Raw genomic sequence first — 23,341 nt, 5'->3', positions numbered from 1 at the left:
CTTTTGTTGTCTGATGATAAATGATGTATCATCATGATTATGCTGAAAATATGTTAAGGAGAAATAAAAATGTTATGCATAAATGTTATCCAAACAGTATCAATAAAATATAGTTATTTATCGGCATTTACTATTTGAAATCCTCATAATATTCAATTTAACAGCCATTTTACATGCTGATGTACTTTGGATGGTTTTTAAATATCTAGAAATTTGAATGGTTTTTAAATATCTAGAAATTTGGATGGTTTAAATATCTAGAAATTTGGATGGTTTTTAAATATCTAGAAATTTGGATGGTTTTTAAATATCTAGAAATTTGGATGGTTTTTAAATATCTAGAAATTTGAATGGTTTTTAAATATCTAGAAATTTGAATGGGTTTTAAATATCTAGAAATTTGAATGGTTTTTAAATATCTAGAAATTTGAATGGTTTTTAAATATCTAGAAATTTGAATGGTTTTTAAATATCTAGAAATTTGAATGGTTTTTAAATATCTAGAAATTTGAATGGTTTAGATATTTATCTAGAAATTTGGATGGTTTTTAAATATCTAGAAATTCCAAATTAACCTGAAAAGATATTTATTTCTCTTTCAACTTCATTTTTATTACTGCATCCCGTATTCTCCTTGGTTTTCCCCGATTAACTGAATCTGCTACCCTAATTATTACTAATTGTTTACTAACCCTAACTATAACGTCAAAGTCTATTTACATTTTTCTATATTGTAGATTAAATCTTTCTCTGAAGTCATCAAATCTAAGCCTGTTTCGAACACTGGCATTAGACATTCATCATCTAATTTTCTTATCATTTCTCTTCATGCAACACATATCCTCAATTTTCACTGGCAAGATTTCCATACATCATCACACATGCTTGATAGACTTTTCCCTTAAAAATACTAAATAGCAATGCCTATGAAGACCATGCTGCATCAGTGCCAACTTGGCCGTGATTAGATTGCTGCATCCTATTTGCTTACCTTGTTTTACTTGCCTCTTCATGGAGGCAAAGATTTTGAAATGAGGGAAAATCCAGCTACTCCAAAAAGATTATTTTACATTGGGACAAAAATAAGTTGCCTTGATCTTAAAGGATTGCATTCTAATTAGACATGGACCAGACAGAGACAAGATAGAATAATTTTTTATGATAACTCGCACATGACCTTTTATTTGCTTTTATACTCAGGTTTGCTATTGGAGTGCCGGTCAAAATGATCAATCATTTGGAGACTATATTTCTAATACAGAGTTATCAATAAGTATTTTAAGACGTTAAAACTAATTTTATTTTTTATGTTTTTTACTAAAATGAATGAAATCGATATTTGTAATTTATTTTAACACCAACATTTACAGAATTATAAGAATTTCAGCATTTATTCAGTATAAGATATATTTTATTTAAATACAAGATTTCTAATTGGAAATTATGTAATCATGCTATTTTAAAATTTTTTTATTTTATTTAAAAGATTATTCTACAAATTTGTTTTTTTTTGGGGGGGGGGCATTTTAAGGAGAAAAATTAGGCGAACTTCAGAGCATAACTCAAAACTATCTCTTGATATTTCGAGGGGCAAATACGAAGGGAGATAATTCTTACTGCAAAGGGAGATAATCGATTTGGTGTTGTTTTTATGTTTTGGCTTTCATAGAATATTTTCAATTTTTCAGAATTGTAACAGTAATAAAATGGTATCAAACCTGGAAAGTTATGTTCAATGGTTCAATCGACTCAGCTATTTTGTAGCTACAGAAATATGTTCAGTAAGTAGAATTCAATATACTAAAAAATTATTTGAAAAAATAACCAAAAAACTGCAATGTAAACAGATTTTGTTTGAACAGAATGTTTCTAGCATCTTGTTTATGCTAACTATTGAAATAAACAGGTTTAGTGTGCTACCTCCTTTAATATCACTAAAGTTATCTCATGCTTTTTTAAATGTAAATAAAACTTCAAATTGATTTGTACTCAGTATAACATTTTTTTCTATAAAAAACAAAAAGAAAACCTATATAAAATAATTGCATTTCCATTGATTTTATACGAAAAATCAAGCAGTATTATTTAGAAGAATGCATTACTTAATATTTGAAAGGAATTGGAAACATTTAAACTGCCAAATAAAAAGTCATTTAAACTGGTTTTAAAATTCTTGGCAAATTCTCATGTGTTAAATAATGGAAAGTTTTGGAAGCTATTTTCATCCAATAATTTTATACATAGAGATGAAAAATGTGTAGTTTTATGATTTTAATGAATAATTTTAAATTGATTAAAATAATTGTGATTTTATGATTTCAATAAATAATTTTAAATTGATTAAAATAATTGTGATTTTATGATTTCAATAAATTTTTAATTGATTAAAACAATTATAGTTTTATGATTTCAATAAATAATTTTAAATTAATTAAAACAATTGTGGTTTTATGGTTTCAATAAATAATTTTACATTGATTAAAACAATTGTGGTTTTATGGTTTCAATAAATAATTTTACATTGATTAAAATAATTGGTTTTATGGTTTCAATAAATAATTTTACATTGATTAAAACAATTATAGTTTTATGGCTTCAATAAATAATTTTAAATTAATTAAAACAATTGTGGTTTTATAGTTTCAATAAATAATTTTACATTGATTAAAACAATTATAGTCTTATGGTTTCAATAAATAATTTTAAATTAAAACAGTTGTGGTTTTATGGTTTCAATAAATAATTTTAAAATGATTAAGACAATTGTGATTTTATAGTTTTAAATAAATAATTTATAATTAAAACAACAATACTTGAAAAAATTAATTGTAATTGTATAAAGATTTGATTCCATTTAAAAATTTAATGACAAAATGGAATTATTGCAATAGCATTTTATCTTCAATTCCCATATTTAAAAAAGTTAATTTGTGAAAAATAGAATGAAAAGCAAAATGGAAACAAGAATAAAAAGACTCCTAAAAATGCTGCGTAGGTAGAGAGGTAGTATGAAATAAAAGAATACTTGAATTGAATTATGCAATTGAGATTCTTTGAAAACCAGACTATTTAATATTAACATTTGTTTTTACTTTTTCACTAAAATTGAACCATTTTTCTTTTTCAGCATTTAAAAAAGAAAAATCGCGTTCGAATGATAGAATATTTTATAGATGTGGCAAAAGAATGCATCAATATCGGCAATTTCAACTCGCTTATGGCCATCATTGGTAAGTAGCAAATCAACATGATTATTAAAGCTGAATTAACATTTGCTTTCCTTTAAGACTTTATATTAATCATACGAAATATATACAAAGCTATACCATCAGTTTCAAAATAAGTAATGAAGTAAGCGAAGTTTACATCTAGAATAAAAATACTTCAAATGGTTTCTGCACAAACACTTTAAAACAAGTAAAAACATTCTTCTAAGTCAATCAGATGCATGTCTCTAAATGTATAAAAATTTGCAGTTTTGATCCACCCTGAAGGCATAAAAAGCCGGATTTTTCTTTAATAAACAGTTGAGCCCAAATCAACTACAAAGCTTGCTCCAATCCCGCTTGCTTCTCTATTTGGCTTGAAGTTGTTATCTCAACTCCTGCACACACGGTCATTAGGATTCGCTGCAAACATTAACGAACACACACGCACACACCCAATTACTCCTTTACTTTTCTCATTATTGTCTGTACAGTAAAAACAAATGTATAAAGTTATTCATTTAAATACTCTCAATTTTATAAACTTGGTAAAACTGTAAATATTTGTGCATGTGTGTGTTAGTGGTACATATTGTTTCATTTGTAAGCTAAGTAGATAGATGTAAAAAAAATTGTTTAGGTGTTTTCCCATTTTATTTATTTTTTAGTTTTTACTAGTTTTAAAAACTATTTTTACTTAGACTCAAACTAAGAATTATATTTTATGTGCGTATCAACTTGAGGCAATACTGACCAATTTTCTTGTCTTTTTTTTCTAACAGCTGGAATGAACATGGTTCCTGTTGCCAGATTACGAAAGACTGTAAGTCAGATTTTAATTAATGACTTTTAAATTGTCCAATTTCTGTTTCTTTTTATTTTTATTTATTTTTTTTCGTCACTGGAACTAATAAAATTTTCCTTTAGAGTAAATTTCTCCCTTTGTTCAGTTTCCTTGTCAAGCATTCTCGCACTTTTAATTTTTTCGTTTAATAAAAGAAATTATCAATCTTATTTGGATTTCAAATTTTTATTTCTTCATTTTAAAGAATTTTCTATAAATTTTATGCATTATTTTTTTTCTTTCTTATTTTACAGTGGGCAAAGGTCAACAAGGCTAAATTCTCCATACTAGAGGTAAGAATATTTTTGTTTGAAGCCATATTATTTATTTATCATGTTTTTTTACTGCTTTTTCACACCAAACACGCACAGTGCTATTTGGATGTAATGGTCTACTATTTGGGACAAAATCTATAGAGATACTATGTAGGGAGTTGTGTAGCAAGATGACTATTTACATCACACTTTAACTTCTGCATGTCAGTACAGTAAGAATCAGGAACCCGAGAAGGAATTCAGAAGTCCAGCAGTTTGAGAGAATTATTCATTTGAGTAGAAGGCTTTCCAGTCTCGAGGGTATAGGAGTGGTATTTAGCTGCTTGTTGGGTTAATCAGGAGTATTTACGTAGAGTGGGTACAAGGGTTTGGAATTCTTCAGAGCACTTTCTATTAAAATACTTGAAAAATAAGAACAGGGATGCAATATATAATTACATGATTGTAAAATAATTGTGATGATATAATAAAATATAATAATGATATAATAAAATATAATAATGATATAATAAAATATGATAATAATATAATAAAATATGATAATAATATAATAAAATATGATAATGATATAATAAAATATAATAATGATATAATAAAATATAATAATGATATAATAAAATATAATAATGATATAATAAAATATAATAATGATATAATAAAATATAATAATGATATAATAAAATATGATAATGATATAATAAAATATAATAATGATATAATAAAATATAATAATGATATAATAAAATATAATAATGATATAATAAAATATAATAATGATATAATAAAATATGATAATGATATAATAAAATATAATAATGATATAATAAAATATAATAATGATATAATAAAATATGATAATGATATAATAAAATATTATAATAATATAATAAAATATGATAATGATATAATAAAATATAATAATGATATAATAAAATATAATAATGATATAATAAAATATAATAATGATATAATAAAATATGATAATGATATAATAAAATATAATAATGATATAATAAAATATAATAATAATATAATAAAATATGATAATGATATAATAAAATATAATAATGATATAATAAAATATGATAATGATATAATAAAATATAATAATGATATAATAAAATATAATAATGATATAATAAAATATAATAATGATATAATAAAATATAATAATGATATAATAAAATATAATAATGATATAATAAAATATAATAATGATATAATAAAATATAATAATGATATAATAAAATATAATAATGATATAATAAAATATGATAATGATATAATAAAATATAATAATGATATAATAAAATATAATAATGATATAATAAAATATAATAATGATATAATAAAATATGATAATGATATAATAAAATATGATAATGATATAATAAAATATAATAATGATATAATAAAATATGATAATGATATAATAAAATATGATAATGATATAATAAAATATAATAATGATATAATAAAATATAATAATGATATAATAAAATATGATAATGATATAATAAAATATGATAATGATATAATAAAATATGATAATGATATAATAAAATATGATAATAATATAATAAAATATGATAATAATATACTTAAAAATCAGTTCGCGATGTATATCTACTTGTGGAATACTTGGTTGTGTTGCAACAATGAATTCATGTTTGCTGTATTTACTTGTTTACGTTTGACAAATGATCACCAGTTATTCTTATCAATGGATTGTTGACATTCAAATTTGTTCAGAATGGTGGAGTTCATAGTTGTCCAGTGTTTCCCCAATATTAAAAAACAAAAATAAAAATCTAGATGATGTACGTATCTGTGATGAAACAAAAATATCATATTCCAAAAATTACATAAATTGATTAAGTAGTTTTATTTTTTATTACGAAAATAATTTTTAACTGATTAATGGAAATTCATAGGCATTACAACATAACTCAATTCATGCTTACTCCCTTGTTTTTGAAATTTTTTTTTTTTCAAAATAGCTGGCCAGGCAGTCACTTCTTGAATACTTATAAAATTTGATTCTTATTTAAAAAATACTACTACTTGATCAATTTATGTGATTTTTAGAATATGATGTTTTTGTTTTGACACAGGTACATACCTCATACAATTTTTTCTTTATTTTTGTTTTTTAATGTAGGGGAAATTTTTGGACAAGAGTTGAATTTATAAATGATAGCTATGCATTTATTTTCCATGCAGAAAACAGTAATTTAGGTTTAAGTAATCGAGCGTAAAAGATCTCCATGCCCCCCCCCTTTAAAAAAAAAAAGGAAATATTATGGAATGTTGGGAACTTCAAAAGAAAGATAAAACAAAACAGTTTATTTTAATCTAAATTGTTTTCCTCTAGCAATTCTTGTTTACATTATTTAAAAATACCAATCATCAGCAAAATTGAAAAAATTTAAACATAATTGAATTTTAAACCAATAATTTTTAATCCTTTTTCATTGTTGATTTACTTGGTGCTTTTTGCTTTAAAAAATAAAATAATCATTTGAATAAAAAAATAGTAGAAGTAAAATGGATGTTAATTTCTTTGATTTCATTAAAACCTGATTCCATCCCTTTTTTTTTTTTTTTTCCAGCATCAAATGGATCCTTCGAATAACTTCAGCAGTTATCGTTCCTGTTTAAAAGCTGCCGTCTGGCGATCAGAAGGAGCAGTTGATGATCGAGAAAGGGTAAATCATTTTGAATCATTTTATTAAAATAAAAATGTCTTTTCGATATAATTTAATCAAGCAATTATGACTCTTCCTATTTGTTAATTCGTAATAATTTTTTGTGGAAAATTAAAAATTTTTACTTTCGGTTTTCAGGTTATAATTCCATTTTTGAGTCTTTTTGTGAAAGACGTTTATTTTCTAAACGAGGGATTTCCAAATCGGTGAGTTATTTCAATTGTGAAAATTTTAATTTTAGTAATATTTTTGTGAAATAATATAAAGAAACAAAATAAAATCATATCAAAAGCACAAGAGAATATCACCTTGCCAATGTCACTTAAAACTGGAAAAAACTAGAATAATTCAGATTATGAAGGAAGTTTTTCTTTTCTATATCTTGAGATTTTGTAAAAATATAAAATGAAAAAAAATTTGTGCATATACCAATTTTTCCTAAGTCATTACTTCCTTCAAATACCAGTGAAAAACAAATGTTAAAATGCCCACATATGCTTGCAGAATAGTCATTTCAAGCTTATGAGGGTTTTTTGAAGCATGAAAATGTTTTTTATATTTAATATTTAATATAAAAAAACATCGTTTAACTGATTCAAAAAAACCCTCATAACCTTATAATAAAAAACAAACACTATTTATATTGTACTCTTGGTTAGAATTAATTTCAAACTTTTAGTAGCTGTAGCAAAACTTTTTTTTTTTTTCTTACAAATAACTGAGGTAGGGGATCAGGACCGTTTTTTATCAATGGCTGATCGGTGACCCAGTTTGGCCTCTGTAATGGTTAGAGTATCATTTCCAATTGGAAGGTTTATACTATTTTTAATCGCTTCTGCCTAGTGTATAAATAGGTTGAGTGACTTTTTTATTTTAGATGGCGGCCTGCCAGTATGTTTTTATTTTAATATTTCATGTACCAATATAGCATTGCATATATATATATATATATATATATATATTATAAAAGTTCCCCAAACTACATGGATTGAAGCAAGATTACATAAAGGTCCTCATTCATCTCTGACAAAGTATTTTTACGTGTATTTATGTAAATTATAAAGAAGCATCAATATTGTTTAATCTTTGTTGAATTCAAGTCTTTTACACAAACAGTCGTTTGCCTATTTATGTGTTCTTTCATTTTCTACAAGAAAATGAAAATGTCTGTTTCCTGTTTTCATTTCCAATGATTGACATTAACTGATAAAAAGTAATTGGTTTCTTTCTCTTACAGAATGCCAAATGGTAACATTAACTTTGAGGTATGTTCTTTTCTTTTTTTAAGTAAACATTTTTATAAAAGTTATGAATGTATTTTTGTATGGGTATCAATGTATGAAGACCAATTGAAAAATCTGAAAATTTAGAACTAAAAACAGAATTCATCAAGAAAAAAATGCGCGTTTAATAATTAAAATTGAATTATTTCTTGTTAATAAATAGATGGAGGAAAATAACTTAAAATTTTAATGTTTATTACTTATTTCTTGTGTATATATATATATATATATATATATATATATATAACTCCTTGGATTTTGCTTGTCTTCGACGATCTGGCGATTCCGTATTTTAAAAGGGAAAGACATATATATATATATATACACACCCACACATATGGGCATGGCTAAGGAATGAGGAAATAAAGAGTTGTATGTTTTAGTTTCAGTAGTTTCAGTACTAGCTGATGGTAACCTAATCATATATTGTGTTGGTTTTGATCTCGCTATGCTATATTAAGTTTAAAATAATACTCAATAGATAATTGTCTCTAATAACAAATACCTAATCTCTATGAATTAAAATATCATATTTAAGCGTATTTTTCGACCGGGCAACGCTTGACGGCCTGCTAGTATATGTATATGTAGGTGTCTTTAAGACCTCGTGTTTGATTTAATATCTTTTAGTCAGTTATTTCTTGTGTGTGTGTATGTATGTATATATATATATATATATATATATATATATTGTAGGTTTTATATTTAAATTTTTGAAAAAAAAAAAATGTATTATTTGAACAAGGTATGCACAACATTTTAAACCATGGATTTTCAATGTAAGGTTCATCTCCTCACAGGAATGTCTTTAGCAAAATGTTTATAATGGTTAGACATAATTTTGCTTTTTAGCACATACATTGAAAATATATTAAAGATAAACATCTTTTAAAGAAACATAGAAAAGAACATCCGAAAAATTGTATTGAACAATAAAAAGGATATATATATAAAGGCATCTTATTTGAGTTGTGCTCCTGGAATAGAAATGAATGTTTTTAAGTTCCAAACTGGTTAAAGATTTCAACATTGAATGAAAGTCAATTTTAGTTTGCTCTATCTAGTATATTGAGCAATTTTATTTGACTGGGATTATCTTATATAAAAATATTTCCGCTCAACAATATTTTGTAACCCTGAACCACAAGATTGATTAATCTGTGATTTAATTCATCTCGTTATATATATATATATATATATATATATATATATATATATTACTTTTTATTGGTTTTACATAAGCATTTATGGCACTACACATTCATGAGCATGTTTTGGTCAGCCAATTACAAGTAACTAAGAACCGTTTTAGGTGATATTCCTTATACAAAAGTGAAGTACGTTTCACATTTATATAAGCAAGATCGCCTGAAGAAGTCCCTAGTTCATGATCATGAATGTGTAGCGCCATAAAATGCTTATGTAAAACAAATAAAAAGTATATCTTGCTCTACTTCAGTAGTGAGCACTCTGGAATTAACCTTCAAACTTCATTGGTTGTTTCACCTATGGAAAAGTTTAACCTGGAGTTATTTATATACACACACACACGATGCCGTACTTCGGTTTAGCATATTGGTGAGTGAAATATCAAACTCTCAAGCGTATAATGCAATGCTCTTTGTCTAAATAAATGGAGCTTACAGTATTTGTACAATGTTTATCATTGTAATTTCACTTGCCTACTTTAACAGCAGTCAATGGCTTATGAATTATAATTACCAATTGTCATCAAGATGTTGAGTTTCTATCCCAGCTTAAGAGAGTTGCTTATTTAGCTGCACTGAAGATCTGTCTGTAGAAGATTATAAGTGACCTTGTCTGTGTGAGGAACACTTTCTACCAAACTACTGTCAATTTTTGATATACAGACAATAAACTTGATATATATAGGGAATTCCGGCCTGTGGAACAAATTTGATTTGGTTTTTAGTTAGTAAAAATACTTGCTAAAAGTGTCAAACGTGATAAAATTGGAATTTGACAGGCATAAGTCAATTTAAAGTGCTTCTTTAAGCAAATATACATTTCTATGTTAATGTTGGTTAATTTTAGCATTTTGATATTCATCTGTTTGCTCAAATGGTGATGAGTAATACTGCAGTGTTAGATGTTTTAGTTCTAGCTGATGGCCAAGTAATATATCCACACCCAAGTAATATGTTCTTTTTAAACATCTGACATCACTACTATATATTGGGTACTATATAATAATTGATAGTATTGGCTCTATAATCTATTATATAAATCTCAAACGTCAGTTTATTCGTGTGTTAATTTGTATGTTGGCTAAAAACTTTTGTCAGCCGCATCAGACTGGGTTAAAACTGGTACCATCCTATACCTCGGACACATAATATGTGAAAATTAGAAAAAAACAAACAATTTTATGATGGTCAACCAGACAATTTCTTGCAAGGTAGAGTTACTTTTTGCATTGGGATTTTCACAAGTCACGCACGCGTAGCAAACTGAAAATATTTAAAAACGAAATGTTTAAAAAACGCTATTTTGCAGGGTCATCATGTTATAAATCGTGGTGGTCTGATGGGCAAAAGCGTTTTCCTCTTTCACATTTCAGGCTAATTTTTTTTTCTTTTTAATTTTTTGTGGTTGCACAGGCATTCGCTATTTTGATTGAAAGAAAAGTTGTTTTGATTCATTTAAAGTTTTTTTTTTGGGGGGGGGGTCGGTTCAAGCACACGAGCTGCTGAAATATCTGGTGGGCAAGTTGTCACCTACTTTTTCTTTTTTTGGGCGATTCCATTCTTTTGTGGGGGTTGCTCAATATCCTTAGTATAGCAGCTGTGTCCAAACCGAACACCATGTTCATCTGGGCAAAATAAATAAGAAATCTGCAAGAATTAATTTTATGATCAGGTCACACTGAGTGGCCACAACTATATGTTGCATAAAAGATAATAATCATAGATATATATAGAATTGGCTCTATAATAATAAATACAAAGTCTATATAAAGTAAAATATATTAAATGTATTTTACTATATGACAACACTGGTTGGCTTGCTAGTATGTGTGTGTATTTATTTATGTATGTATGTATATATATATATATATATATATATATATATATATGAACAAATGATTAATAAAACATGTTAAAAGACATCTTGAAAAAGAGTTAAAAACATATTTAATTTTAAAAAGGAAGCACAAGATAAGTGGATAGTCCTTAATCTGCGAAGACTACTTTACTTGTAAATATTAACTCTTTAATATTTATAATATATTTTAAGTTTACCATTTTGATTACCTTGGTAAACTTATTGTAATTTTTATTTATATATATATATATATATATATATATATTTCCACTGTCAAACACAAGCAATGAAAGTCAACAAATATATCAGTAGGCAATAAAATAATGTATATATATATATATATATATATATATATATATATATATATATATATATATATATGTTAAAACAAACTGCTTAATACAGAAGAATAAAGATGTATACAAATAATATTTTACTATTTTGATAAACAAAAATATTTAATTTCTTTGATTAAATTTTTTTTTTGCTATATATAGTTTTAGATTTTATCTAGTAATAAATTTATTGTTTCTAATCTTTTTTCTAGAAATTCTGGCTGCTAGCTAAGAAACTTTCCGAATTTGTGTCATGGCAAAAAGTTGAGGTAAGTTTTTAGTTTTCTAATTTATTTCGCCATTTCGTATTTTCATGTTTACTTTTGTGTTTAAAAAAAAAAAAAAATATTGTCCAATAATAGCAAGTCATATAATTATCTGCCCCCCCCTCTCTCTCTCTCTCTCTCTCTCTCTCTCTCTCTCTCTCTCTCTCTCTATATATATATATATATATATATATATATATATATATATATATATATATATATAGTGTTTCATGGTAAACAACTGATGATCCCTTAAATTATCATTGGTACTATAGTAAATTCGAGAGAGCAAGTTGATGCAGGTTATTAAATGATTTACGTACTAAATAGTTTTTTAACGAATGATAAAAAATAGAAATTAAGTAGTTTTTTTTTGTATAGTTTTCAAGGTTAAAAAACTTCCAAGACTATATATATATATATATATATATATATATATATATATATATTAATGCTCAATGGTCTACAGTAATTTTCTAGAGGCTCTTTTCTTATAATTTAAAGATACAAAATTGCAGCTAAAATATTACTTCTACCTGGGAGTCAATCATGTTTGAAAATATACATATTCATTTTGCCATGAAACACATATAAAAATTAGCAAAATCATACGTTTCTTTACTTTTATATTATTTGTAAGAATAATATAGAAGTAAAAACTTCTTCTTTTATGTAAGGAGAGAACAAATGTGTCGCAGTTTATGTATTTTCAAATAAAATCAAAATGAAATAAATAGTGGTTACAGATAACTAGTATATGTTCTTAATATAAAAATTGTTGGATACTATAAGTGGCTCCCAGAGCATGATAGGTTAGCATTTCTTAGTCCAATATGGAGAAATTAAATAATTTTAAAATATTCTATTATCAAAATTTTGACATTTTTCAATGAGATATTTTATTTCGTAGAAATTGATCTTGAGTTTTGTCTCAAATAATTATAAAAATAATAAATTAAAATATTTGACTTTAAGAGTTTATGGTTTTATATAAAAAGAAAAAAAAAACAGATTGATTAAAATTCTTACAAACTTTAATTATTTTTCTAGTTATTTCTCGGCTGAAATATTTATCTTCAAAACAAATTTCCAATCTTTGCTTTCCTTGTAACTTCCACAAATTCAAATTTTTTTACAATATTCACTGGGTGTTTTAAAATTAATACATTTTTCATTGTTCATATGAAAAACTAATAATTAATGTATTTTTCAGTGTTATGAAAAAATATTAATTTATGTATTTTTTCAGTGTTATAAAAAAAAATTTGTATTTTTCAGTGTCCGTATGAAAAGAATAGTGACATCCTCAGTTACATCCTCACCACACCCGTCTATTCTGAAACACGTAAGTAATTAGCACTCTTTAGTTTTTTTCTCAACAGTTTCTTACAAAATTCTGCACTGATAATTCTTCAGCTTCTTTCACTCATTAAATTTAAAAGAAGAAATCAAACTTATTTTGGTATCTTTTCTATTTATACAAATATATTAAGGAAAACTTTGGAATTAAGAAAAATAATTATTAAAAATAAATTCGATTTTAACTTTATATAAAAAAAGTGCATTTTAAGTAAAAACGCTATTATATGATTAGTAAAAATTCCAAAAGTTATAAAAAATGATTGAGTAGAAAAATAATTACAAGAAAAAATAAAATTTAGTGAATATTAGTGTTGTCAGTTTAGTCTAATGCGACCAATCTCGTATGACAAACTGACTTATCTCCCTTGTTTTAATTCAACTCGCTATTTCAAATTAGAAAATAGTGGATCGATAATTAAAAAAAAATAATTCTAGCAGATTTTCTAGTCAATCATTTTTCATAATTTTTGTGAATTTTTATAAATTTCGACATGATATGAAATTACTTAATAGTGTTTTTACTTAAAATGAATTTAAAATATTTTAGATATCCAAATACCAATATTTTTAACAATAAAAAAAGATGAAAGCAAAAATGAATTTTAAAATTTAATTGTAATTATTTTAAGAAAATAAATGATCAGTGAATCAACCAATCAAGTTTTAAGGTTAAAATAAATGTATGGTTATGTTAAGTGGTACCGTCTGACCTAGTCTAATATATGAAAAGCACTATGTCTGTCTGTCTGTCTCCATATTTTCAAGCTCTCTTTCGAAACCAAAAGTTGCAGAGCGGCACTAGAAGTCTCAAATGATTGGATATTTTATGGACTGTTTTTTTATGGGTCTTTAACCGAATAAAATAGTTTTAAGGGGTCAAAAAAAGGGGTCAAAATTGAAAAAAATCATACATTTTGTACATTCATTTTAGTTTCTTTTCAATCAGTTCATATGCGTGTCATGTTGATACAGTGGTAACATCACCAGCTTTGAATGCTACATTTTTGCTGTTTTCATTCTAGATGACACCCCAGTTTTTTTTCTTTTTTTTTATTTTTGAAGTCACGACTATAATATATAGGAAATCTGAACAAATTAAAATATATTTAAGCATATTTTACGATCAGGCAAAGCTGAGCTCACCACAGAGATCTGGTTGGATTTGGTGTTGTGGTGATATTCTTGACGTTTGACCAATGAAGTAGTTCAGCAGTTTCATATCAGGGGAGGTGGGAAGCCAGTGAGAGAAGGGTACAAAGTTGTAGCACTCCTACTGAAGCCAAGCCTGGGTCTTTTTGGACTTGTGGGCCTGTACTGAGTCCTGCTGCCACATTCAAGGTCTGCCAGCAGCCACCTGATTGCACCCAGAGATCACCACACTCTTGTAAGCACATCCAGGTACACTTTGGTGTTGACTTTCAAGCTGACTTCGAAGACGTGAGATGGCATGATGTGTCCCTCACTTGAAACAACACCAAAGACTATAACCGTGGCTGGAAACTTTGTTGAGCTGTGCCTTCAAACATTGAACCGTCCAGATTTGCATTTTGAGGGTGTTGGCAATGTAACTTGGATCAGTAGAGAACACGAGTTTTACAGTGGCGCCTTTCTGATTTCGTTCATTGAACATTGTGTCACTTTCAAACATGATAGAAGGCTCCTATTGCTCTTGGGATTTGTACACAACTGGCCAACTAATAGATGGTCTACGACAAAAAAACAAAACAGTTTGCATCAAATGGAAATGGAATCGTCATTTTTTTTCTAGGGCGACAATTTGATTATTTCACTAAGGAAATCAACTTTTATAAGTCAGCAAAGAGGTTATCCTGCATCACTATCTTAAAAAAAAAAAGGGCAGATAAGTCTGCACTTATTTCAACTTGTGAGATCAGCCTTGTAATGCTACTGATTTCATATTGCTTTAAATATTTTTAAAATGATTTTCTTTATAAAAATTAGATTACTTGATTTTTGGAATATGACATTTCTGCTCTGTGAAGGTACATGAATCATAAAAATGTTTCTGTAGTTTTGTTTTTCAATCAAATAAGAACCCTTAATTCTTATTTAAAAATTAGATTTTTGTAAAACAACATTAAAACATATTGCAAGTTTAATCAACTGCAAAAACGTGGACAAAAGCAATCAACTGGAACAATCAACTGGACAGTATACAATAAATGACAAAGAACGAAAACTGCAAGTTTAACTCTTTATTTTACCGTTCTTAATAATACCCAACTATACTCTAGGACATTACTAATGTGCCAACTGCTTTAAAAAATGATTCCTACAGTGTGACTTGGTGTGTGAGCACCAGTTGATTAAGTTTGCAGTCATTTAAGCAAATAATTTTGCAAAGAGAATTATATGCAACCATTTTAGTTCATTTTTTTTCTTTTCATTTTAGTAAAAGCTAAACCTATGAAATGTTCTGATTAATAAAGATTTTTTCTAAAGTTGAAATAAAATTTTATATATTTTTTATTTTTTAAATTAAAAATTTTTTGTTTTTGTAGCTCTTCTTTTGGCATCCTTTGAATGTGAAGCTCCTGAAACGAGTTACGACAAAGAGAAACACAAACAGCTTGCAGACAAAGGCCGACATAAGCACATGAAGTAAGCAAAAAAACTTTTCTCATCGTCTACTAATCCTACTCCTATCAGCACTATCTTGGCATTTTGCTTTTTTGATCAATACGGCCAATGCCTATATTACTTGTCTTGATCAGAATATTGTTCTCATCTTAAGTGTTATTTGTGTAATGTTTTAGTTGGATTGTCCTTCGACCATCGTTTGGTATGTTTATTGTTTGGAAAGACAATTTGACTGAAATGTTGCACAATCCCTCTGCATGTTCTACAAGTACTTTAACAGTGAATGCTCTGATGAACTGCAAGCACTTGTGCCCCCTTGACGTAAATACCTCCCGACAAGCAGCTAAATCCCACCCCTTCACAGTATAGATCCCTAGATGTAATGTAACGGGACGGGCCACTCGCATCACGTTGTGACACAAGAGTCACGGCAACAGATCGTGATAGTCATCGGCACCAGATTATAACAGATATATGTCACTGGCACGTGAATGTGACACTTTCGTGTCCCAGGCATGCGTCATCTTGTAGTAGACCCCTCCAGCGTGACCAGACTCGTACTGGTCCCTGGAAAACATACCTCCGCTGCTCAAGGCACGTTAAACGTGCATGACCCCAAGTCCGTGTGGCAACATTGTCCTCTTCGGCCGTCACTCTGGTTTTGTGTATATGTCTTCGTCGTCTGGCGTCAGGGCATACCTGAAATAAACTGCATCTTCACTTATGCCGGCAATCGAAAAACAAAGAAAAAACTCTGAGGTCATTTTCGTTTAAACCAAATAAAATAATTATTTGCAATCATTCTACATTTGTTTAAAGTCGTGTTTTCGTTATCCGCGCTTCGTGATGCAGGTTGTATACTTGAGATATCAGGTTAATTCTCTAGCTAATAACAAGATCTTTTCAAGTTAGTTCTTATTGAGATTTCTGCCCCTCTCACCCCCAGGCGGGGCGAGAGCCGATGTGTACGCTTCGCTCGCTAGCCAAAGACTGCTAAAAACCCTTCTATCTATTTTCGAGTAGGCGATCGTTGTTTATATCAAAAGCATCTTCCTTCCTTTTCTCCATTATCTTCTATTCCCTCCTCTTTCTTCTCTTGTGAATTTCTTTTTCTATCCCCCTATTTTCTTATTCTTTTCCCTTTCTCTATTGTTTTGTGAACATATCTGTCAAACTAGCTTGGTGGTCTCCGAGTTAAAACACCCCGGGTCCCCGACTCCGAGCAAACATTTTGGAACCCAAATTCTCGAGACTGTCCGAATCAATTACGTTAGTTAAAACTCATTCTCACCAGATCCAACTAGAAAAATAATCTCTTTGTTCGAAATTGCCATTTTCAGACTTACCTCTTTTTTTCCGCCATTAAAACAGATACCATGTCTCCCGAAAATCTCATAAACGCCTGTCTTAATCTTTGACACAGTATCAGCACGCCCCCCCCCCCCGTCCATAAGCATTCTTATCTTCACCTAGCTGAACGGGACACCCGGCATCGTCCGGTGTCCCGTCACAGTAAGAGAGTCTTCTACTCCAGTAGTTTCTTCCCCAGAACAGCTAGACTTTGTAATTCCCTTCTGGGTCCCTGCTTCCCCAACTGTACTGACATGAAGAAGTTCAAGTGCAATGTGAACCGACATCTTGTTGCCCAACTCCCTACACAGTACCTCTAATGCCTATGTCCCTGATAGTAGCCCCCTACAACAAAGTGGCAATGTGCCTTGTTTGGGGTGAAAATGTAATAAATAAAAAAAAAAAAAAAAAATGAGAACAATAGTCCGATCAATACAAATATAAACAATCATCTAAAAATATTTAGAAGGTCAAGGCTTTTCACTTCAAGATGAAGCAACTTAAAAACAGCCATGTTGGTTAGTTTTTACTTAATGTTTACATATTTAAAATGTGTATTTCTCAAGTTTAGATGCTTGAAATAGAATTTTAACTCTAAATGGCTCCTCCTGTAATAATATTCAACAAAAAAAACAAAAACATTTTTGATGCCTACACAGAATTATTTTCTCACTATTGACTCAATACGGTATTTAGCTAAATTATATGTAAAAATATTTTCATGCAAATTCTTATGTGGAACCATTTTTTAATTGTATTTTTTCTATTTTAAAAATCTTTTGAAACACCTGCTTTTTCTACCTGAAATTGTTATTTCCCATTCACTATTGAAGAGTTCTGTTAGAGAAATCATATAATCTATGAATTATCTCCCTTGGATCGATCATATTGTCCATAGAACGTTTTATTTTTTAATGTTATTTTAAGAAGTTATTAACATTGACAGTATTTTATCTAAAAATCTTAAAATGCTGTCAAATTACTTAAAATATCATATACAGTGCAGTAATTGGAAGAAATACAATTTTTTGAAAGTGGAAAAAAACTAATTTCTGCTAACAAAACTCTTCTACTTTTGGCAGAATTCAATTTTTCTTTTTATTTTCTCCAAATTTGCCTTTAGTGCAGTTGTACAATGGGATGGAAATCTAAGGGAGATAACTCCATTTTATACTTTTGCATGATTGGACAAAAGGCAATTACAATTTTGAAAAGCAAATTTTTTTTTTTAATTTAAATTAGGAAATTAATTTGAAGTTTTTTTTTGTTTATTGTCAATTAATATTAACTGAATTAATGTTAAAGAACAAAAACATGTTAACATTTTTTCGTTTTTTTTTATGATAAATAAACTTTAAAATTACTGTTCTGAATTTTTGAGATGAGGATTAATTGGTCATAGCAATTAGATTCTTTAGATTACTGTTCTCATTCGTTTGTAATTGCAGAGTTCGATAAGGTATAAAAAGGTTGGAGGTAACATCAATCAAAACATTGTGAAAATAAAAATCGAGATGAGAACAGTAGTTTGAAACATCCAAATAATACAAACTTGAATTTTGTCTGGAGAAAAACTTTGAAATGAAAATGGACATTGAAAATCTGTATGGACTGTATAGAGAATTTCAGACATTTGATGTCATGGTAAAAATATAGAAGCAGCCCAGGCGGAAGCGAAAATCATTGGATACAATACATTCTTTATTCTTTGAGTTGACCACAGATTTGGCCTACTTTTAGGTAGACCATTTTATATATTCTAGACATAAGGTTTAGTGGTATTATATTTAAATTTTAATCTTTAGAAGTAAACATAAAAATGGTGTAAAACTGTTTTGTTCAGAAAATTTTATCTGTTCTGTGACTAGTATTCCTTTATTTTTATAAATTTCATTTTTTTGTTGTTTTTATTGATTTGCTTTGTTGTGACTAAACAATTAAGCTATCGATAAATAATTATGATATTGCTTAAATTAAGTAAACTCATAATTTAATCATGTTTTTGTTTTTAACAGAATGCAAACTGGATCCTGAATTTAAGCCAATCATGTGATTCCTGGCTGACTCTATGCTGACTAGACTGGAGCAGTTAGTGTTGATTTCTCCCTTCTGAAAACCAAATTCATAAACCCCCTCCAACAACAACTGTGAAAAAGGGGATATATAAAATGCTTGAGATGCAATGACTTTGTCCAACTTCAGTGTGTAAATGTTTTGTTCAGTGAAATTGTTTTTTTTTAGTTGTGTATGTATATATAATTATACATTTCTATTTGCGTGCATCCGTAATGATGTTGGATGAAAGTGAACATGGTCATCTCAAATTTTGGTAGTGCTATGATTGTATTGTGACAATGTTTTTTTTTTGTATTTGTCATAAACTTAAAAACTGTTTATGCAACCAACTTTTCTTACAAGCACTTTAATTTGTTAGCAGATACAAAGTCAGAGATAAAAAAAGAACACAGTTTTAACTGTTAAAGCCTTTAGAAAACTTTTTGATTTAAAAAGCTTTTATTTAAAAAGTTCTGATATAATTCTCTGCAATTAAATCAACACTTAGAAAGTGTTCTAAGAATTCTTCATAGTTAATAAACCTTTAAAGAAGCTTTGTGCTAAGTATTGTGAATTATTCAAGCCTTTAAGAAAGCTTTGATAGACTTACATTATCTTAGTCAACAAAACCCTAAAAAGCTTTGATAAAAGTCGCCACTGAACCAACCGATTCTATAAAAGTTGTGTAATCTTCCATCGCAAAAACATTTTATAATGTCTGGTTAAAATTACTTTCCCTTAGCATCACTGTTTATTTCAGAGTGTAGCAATTTTTAAAAGATAAGTTTAGTTTTGACTTAAAAATGGTGTTTATAAACGAAAACATTTATTCTAGTACATTTATTGATCTTTGAAAATCATAAAATCCAATTTAATAGGCAAAAGGAAATAAAAACGAAATAACAGAAGCATGAATGAAAATTTGTTTTTGATATCAAGAATGTTAAACTCACAAAAGTGTTTTCCCATTATTAAGCATAAATTATTTGTTTTGTTTCAAATTTAGAAAGTCCTTTTTCTCAAATACAATTAATCACCATAAATAAGTGATTTCTACATTTTGAAAAATTCACTCGATTGCCAATTTCACACAGATTTAGAGTGATATGAAAATAACTGTCTAGGTTTCATGAACTAAGAATCTTTTACTATTTACAAAATATAGCCTCCTACAAAATAAATTAATCTACAAAACAGTTATATACAAAGCTTATATTTATGGCATGAATAATATCTAAGGATGTTAATAAATTGAAGCATAAGATTTTTGACCAAAATGACTGAATTCAGCATTAAATGCCCCTCATTAATGTTATGCTGTAAAACAAAATTACTGTTCTTTTATTAATAGGTGATAGAATCGTAATTCTGTAGCATCTTTCGTGCGATGGGTGCAGTTTTAGTCTTGAGTAATGCTGAGAAGTAAATAGAGTTCACTCTTTGAAATTGTTAGGATCTAATAAAACAAAATTTTGTTTCTTGAACGAGGGATGTTTGCCAACCGCCATTTTCTATTCCAGCATTGCTTTGTAGCATCTTAGAAGATTTCTAGATTATTTATCTTGTAAACAAAGAAATTCTTTCTATCATATCTTCTTCAATGTTGGCATTATAAGCAACACGACTCTGATGCTTATTATAATATGACATTGAAATGTTCCTCCATCATTTACAACAGAGATTTCATTTTTATATAATTTCTTGGTTCTTGTCCAGGATTCCTCAAACAAAAATAAAGGCAAATCTGTAAAATGTACATATCTGTGATGACACAAGGATATATTCCAAAATTCACGTAAATTAAGTTTTATTTTTATAAAGAAAATCATTTTTAAGTGATTAATTTAATAGGAATTCATAGACATTGCAACATAAATCTCACAAGTTCTAATTTTGTTGAATTATCTCCCTTTGTTTTTAAAATGGCGGGCAAGACAGCCGCTCTTCAATTACTCATAAAATGTTCTTTTCTTTTTTAAAAATAAAACTATTTAATGAATTTGGAATGATATTTTTGTTTCGTCACAGGTACATACATCATACAGATTTTCTATTATTAATATCGGGTGAATACTGGGGAAAAAAAAGTTATTTTCGAAGTATATCCCATGAAGACTATTATATTTGACATTTGTCAGATTGTGATAGATTAATTTAAATTGAGGATTTATATGAAAGTCTTTGATAAATACGTTTATGATTGGCATATTCAAATTCGGTAAGTTTAATTTTCAAATTTGTTGTGGGCAAAAAATAAATGATTTCTTCATGCCAGCTTTAAATGGAGTTTAGTATTTGAATAAAATAATTGCATATTTTTAATTCACTTTCATCAATATGAATAATTAATCATTTCATTATTTATTTGACTGAAGATTTATTTAAAAGGAGACGATTTCTTATATAGGGCGATTTTCATATTTATCAAATGAAATCATTTTGTGATTAATCGTAATTTCTCTTACTTTGAATCTGAAATTTGTTTCACTGGGGGGAAAAAATAACCTTTTTTCTTCTTATACTTGTAAATTTATGTGAAGTTTTTCATAGTTTATCTGGAAATAAAATTGCACTTGTGAAACATTTCGTGCCTTAAGTTACCCCACACTTCTGTCTCTTAATCGACAATTTTTGGGCATCTTGAAAAGAAGACTCCGAAATGCACAGTAAACAAAAAAAAAAAAAAAAAAAAAAAAAAACTGAAACAAGGGGAACAACTCTGGTTAACTCAAATCACAGTTTGGAAGTTTGATACTTGTTTAAAAAAGGTATTTTTTTGATTAAAAAATACTTTTTTTTTTTTTTTTTAAGATTTACCTCAAATTTAAGACAAAGATTATTTTAAAAGTAATTTTACCTTTTCTTTTAAGAAAAATGATTCCAATATAAATTTTTCCTTTTTGTTAAATTTTTACGTAATCTTAATATATATATCTGATAAAGAATATTCTATATTTGATGTCAATATTACTCTTCATTTTGCTTTAGTCATTAGAAATTTAATGACGAATTCTTAAGTCTTAAATTGAATAATTCCTTCCAGTTTTTCTAACCAAATAATGGAGTTAGCTCTGAGTTCCTTTTATGGGTCAAGGAGTGCAATTACAATTTAGTCCAGCACATTTAAAATTTTCGTGTGTATTTATTTTTTGTCGATATTAGATTTCAAATTTTGTAGCCATTAGAATAATTGTAAATTTTGAAAAAGAAATATAACTATTTTTTAATGATTATTTAACTGGTTCTTCCTGACCTTTATGGTCTTTTTTATGATGTTAAATTTTTAAAAAATATTTTGATAATTTGCAAATATGAAGAATTTTAGGTCTTGTAAGCTGCAATTAACACACAGCATAAAAGTGATCTGTTATCCTGTTTAACTCATGCAGAAGTTTATTTCTCATTATGAAATTATCAAATTGAACTTATTTGCTAACAAAAATGACTAGTTTTCTCTAACAAAGTGCACTTTAATTAAAAAGAATGAAATAAAAATAAAAAAAACTAATTAAAAAGAATGAAATATTAATTAAAAAATAGAAAAAAAATTCTTAAAATGTGTATGTTTAACGATGAAAATTCTATTTCAAACTTAACTTTGACTGACAAACATAACTTTTGATTAAAAAAAGTTCAATCATTTCTAAAATGTTAAAATAACAGAAAGAAACGAATTTAGTCATAAATTTTAATATCTTTCTCGATACAACAAAAAATAGTTATAACTTTACCATAAAGAAATAACATTTATTATATAATTTTGATTGAAAAATCCTTAATTTCCCTTATAATACAATATCACATAAATCTTATGATTAAATTATTAATATTCAAAATAAAAAAAAATTAATTTCTGTAAGTCTGTATGTCTATCACACTTCTTTTTTCAGAAACTATTGGGCCAATCTGGCAAAAATTTTGTTTGGACTTTTATTATAAGGTGCAAGACACTAAGTATTATGGTATTTGTCAGATACACAGTTAATAATT

General features: G+C 27.4%; 1 protein-coding gene across 1 annotated transcript; it reads left to right on the top strand.

Moving 5' to 3' along the window:
• The first annotated feature begins 1,693 nt into the window (after nucleotides 1-1,693).
• On the top strand, nucleotides 1,694-22,050 carry LOC145276383 (ras-GEF domain-containing family member 1B-like). Its single transcript, XM_080127737.1, has 11 exons — nucleotides 1,694-1,781; nucleotides 3,128-3,230; nucleotides 3,989-4,029; nucleotides 4,305-4,343; nucleotides 6,938-7,033; nucleotides 7,172-7,239; nucleotides 8,271-8,298; nucleotides 11,930-11,986; nucleotides 13,262-13,328; nucleotides 15,868-15,967; nucleotides 19,312-22,050. The coding sequence occupies exons 1-11, from the start codon at nucleotides 1,707-1,709 to the stop codon at nucleotides 19,328-19,330; spliced, it is 693 nt and encodes a 230-aa protein (XP_079983863.1). The 5' UTR covers nucleotides 1,694-1,706; the 3' UTR covers nucleotides 19,331-22,050.
• The last annotated feature ends 1,291 nt before the right edge of the window (nucleotides 22,051-23,341 follow it).

The sequence above is a fragment of the Euprymna scolopes genome, unplaced genomic scaffold (assembly GCF_053919585.1).
Source record: "Euprymna scolopes isolate OS-2025 unplaced genomic scaffold, ASM5391958v1 sca96, whole genome shotgun sequence".
NCBI lineage: Eukaryota > Metazoa > Mollusca > Cephalopoda > Sepiida > Sepiolidae > Euprymna > Euprymna scolopes.
This window is presented reverse-complemented; position numbering and strand designations above follow the sequence as displayed.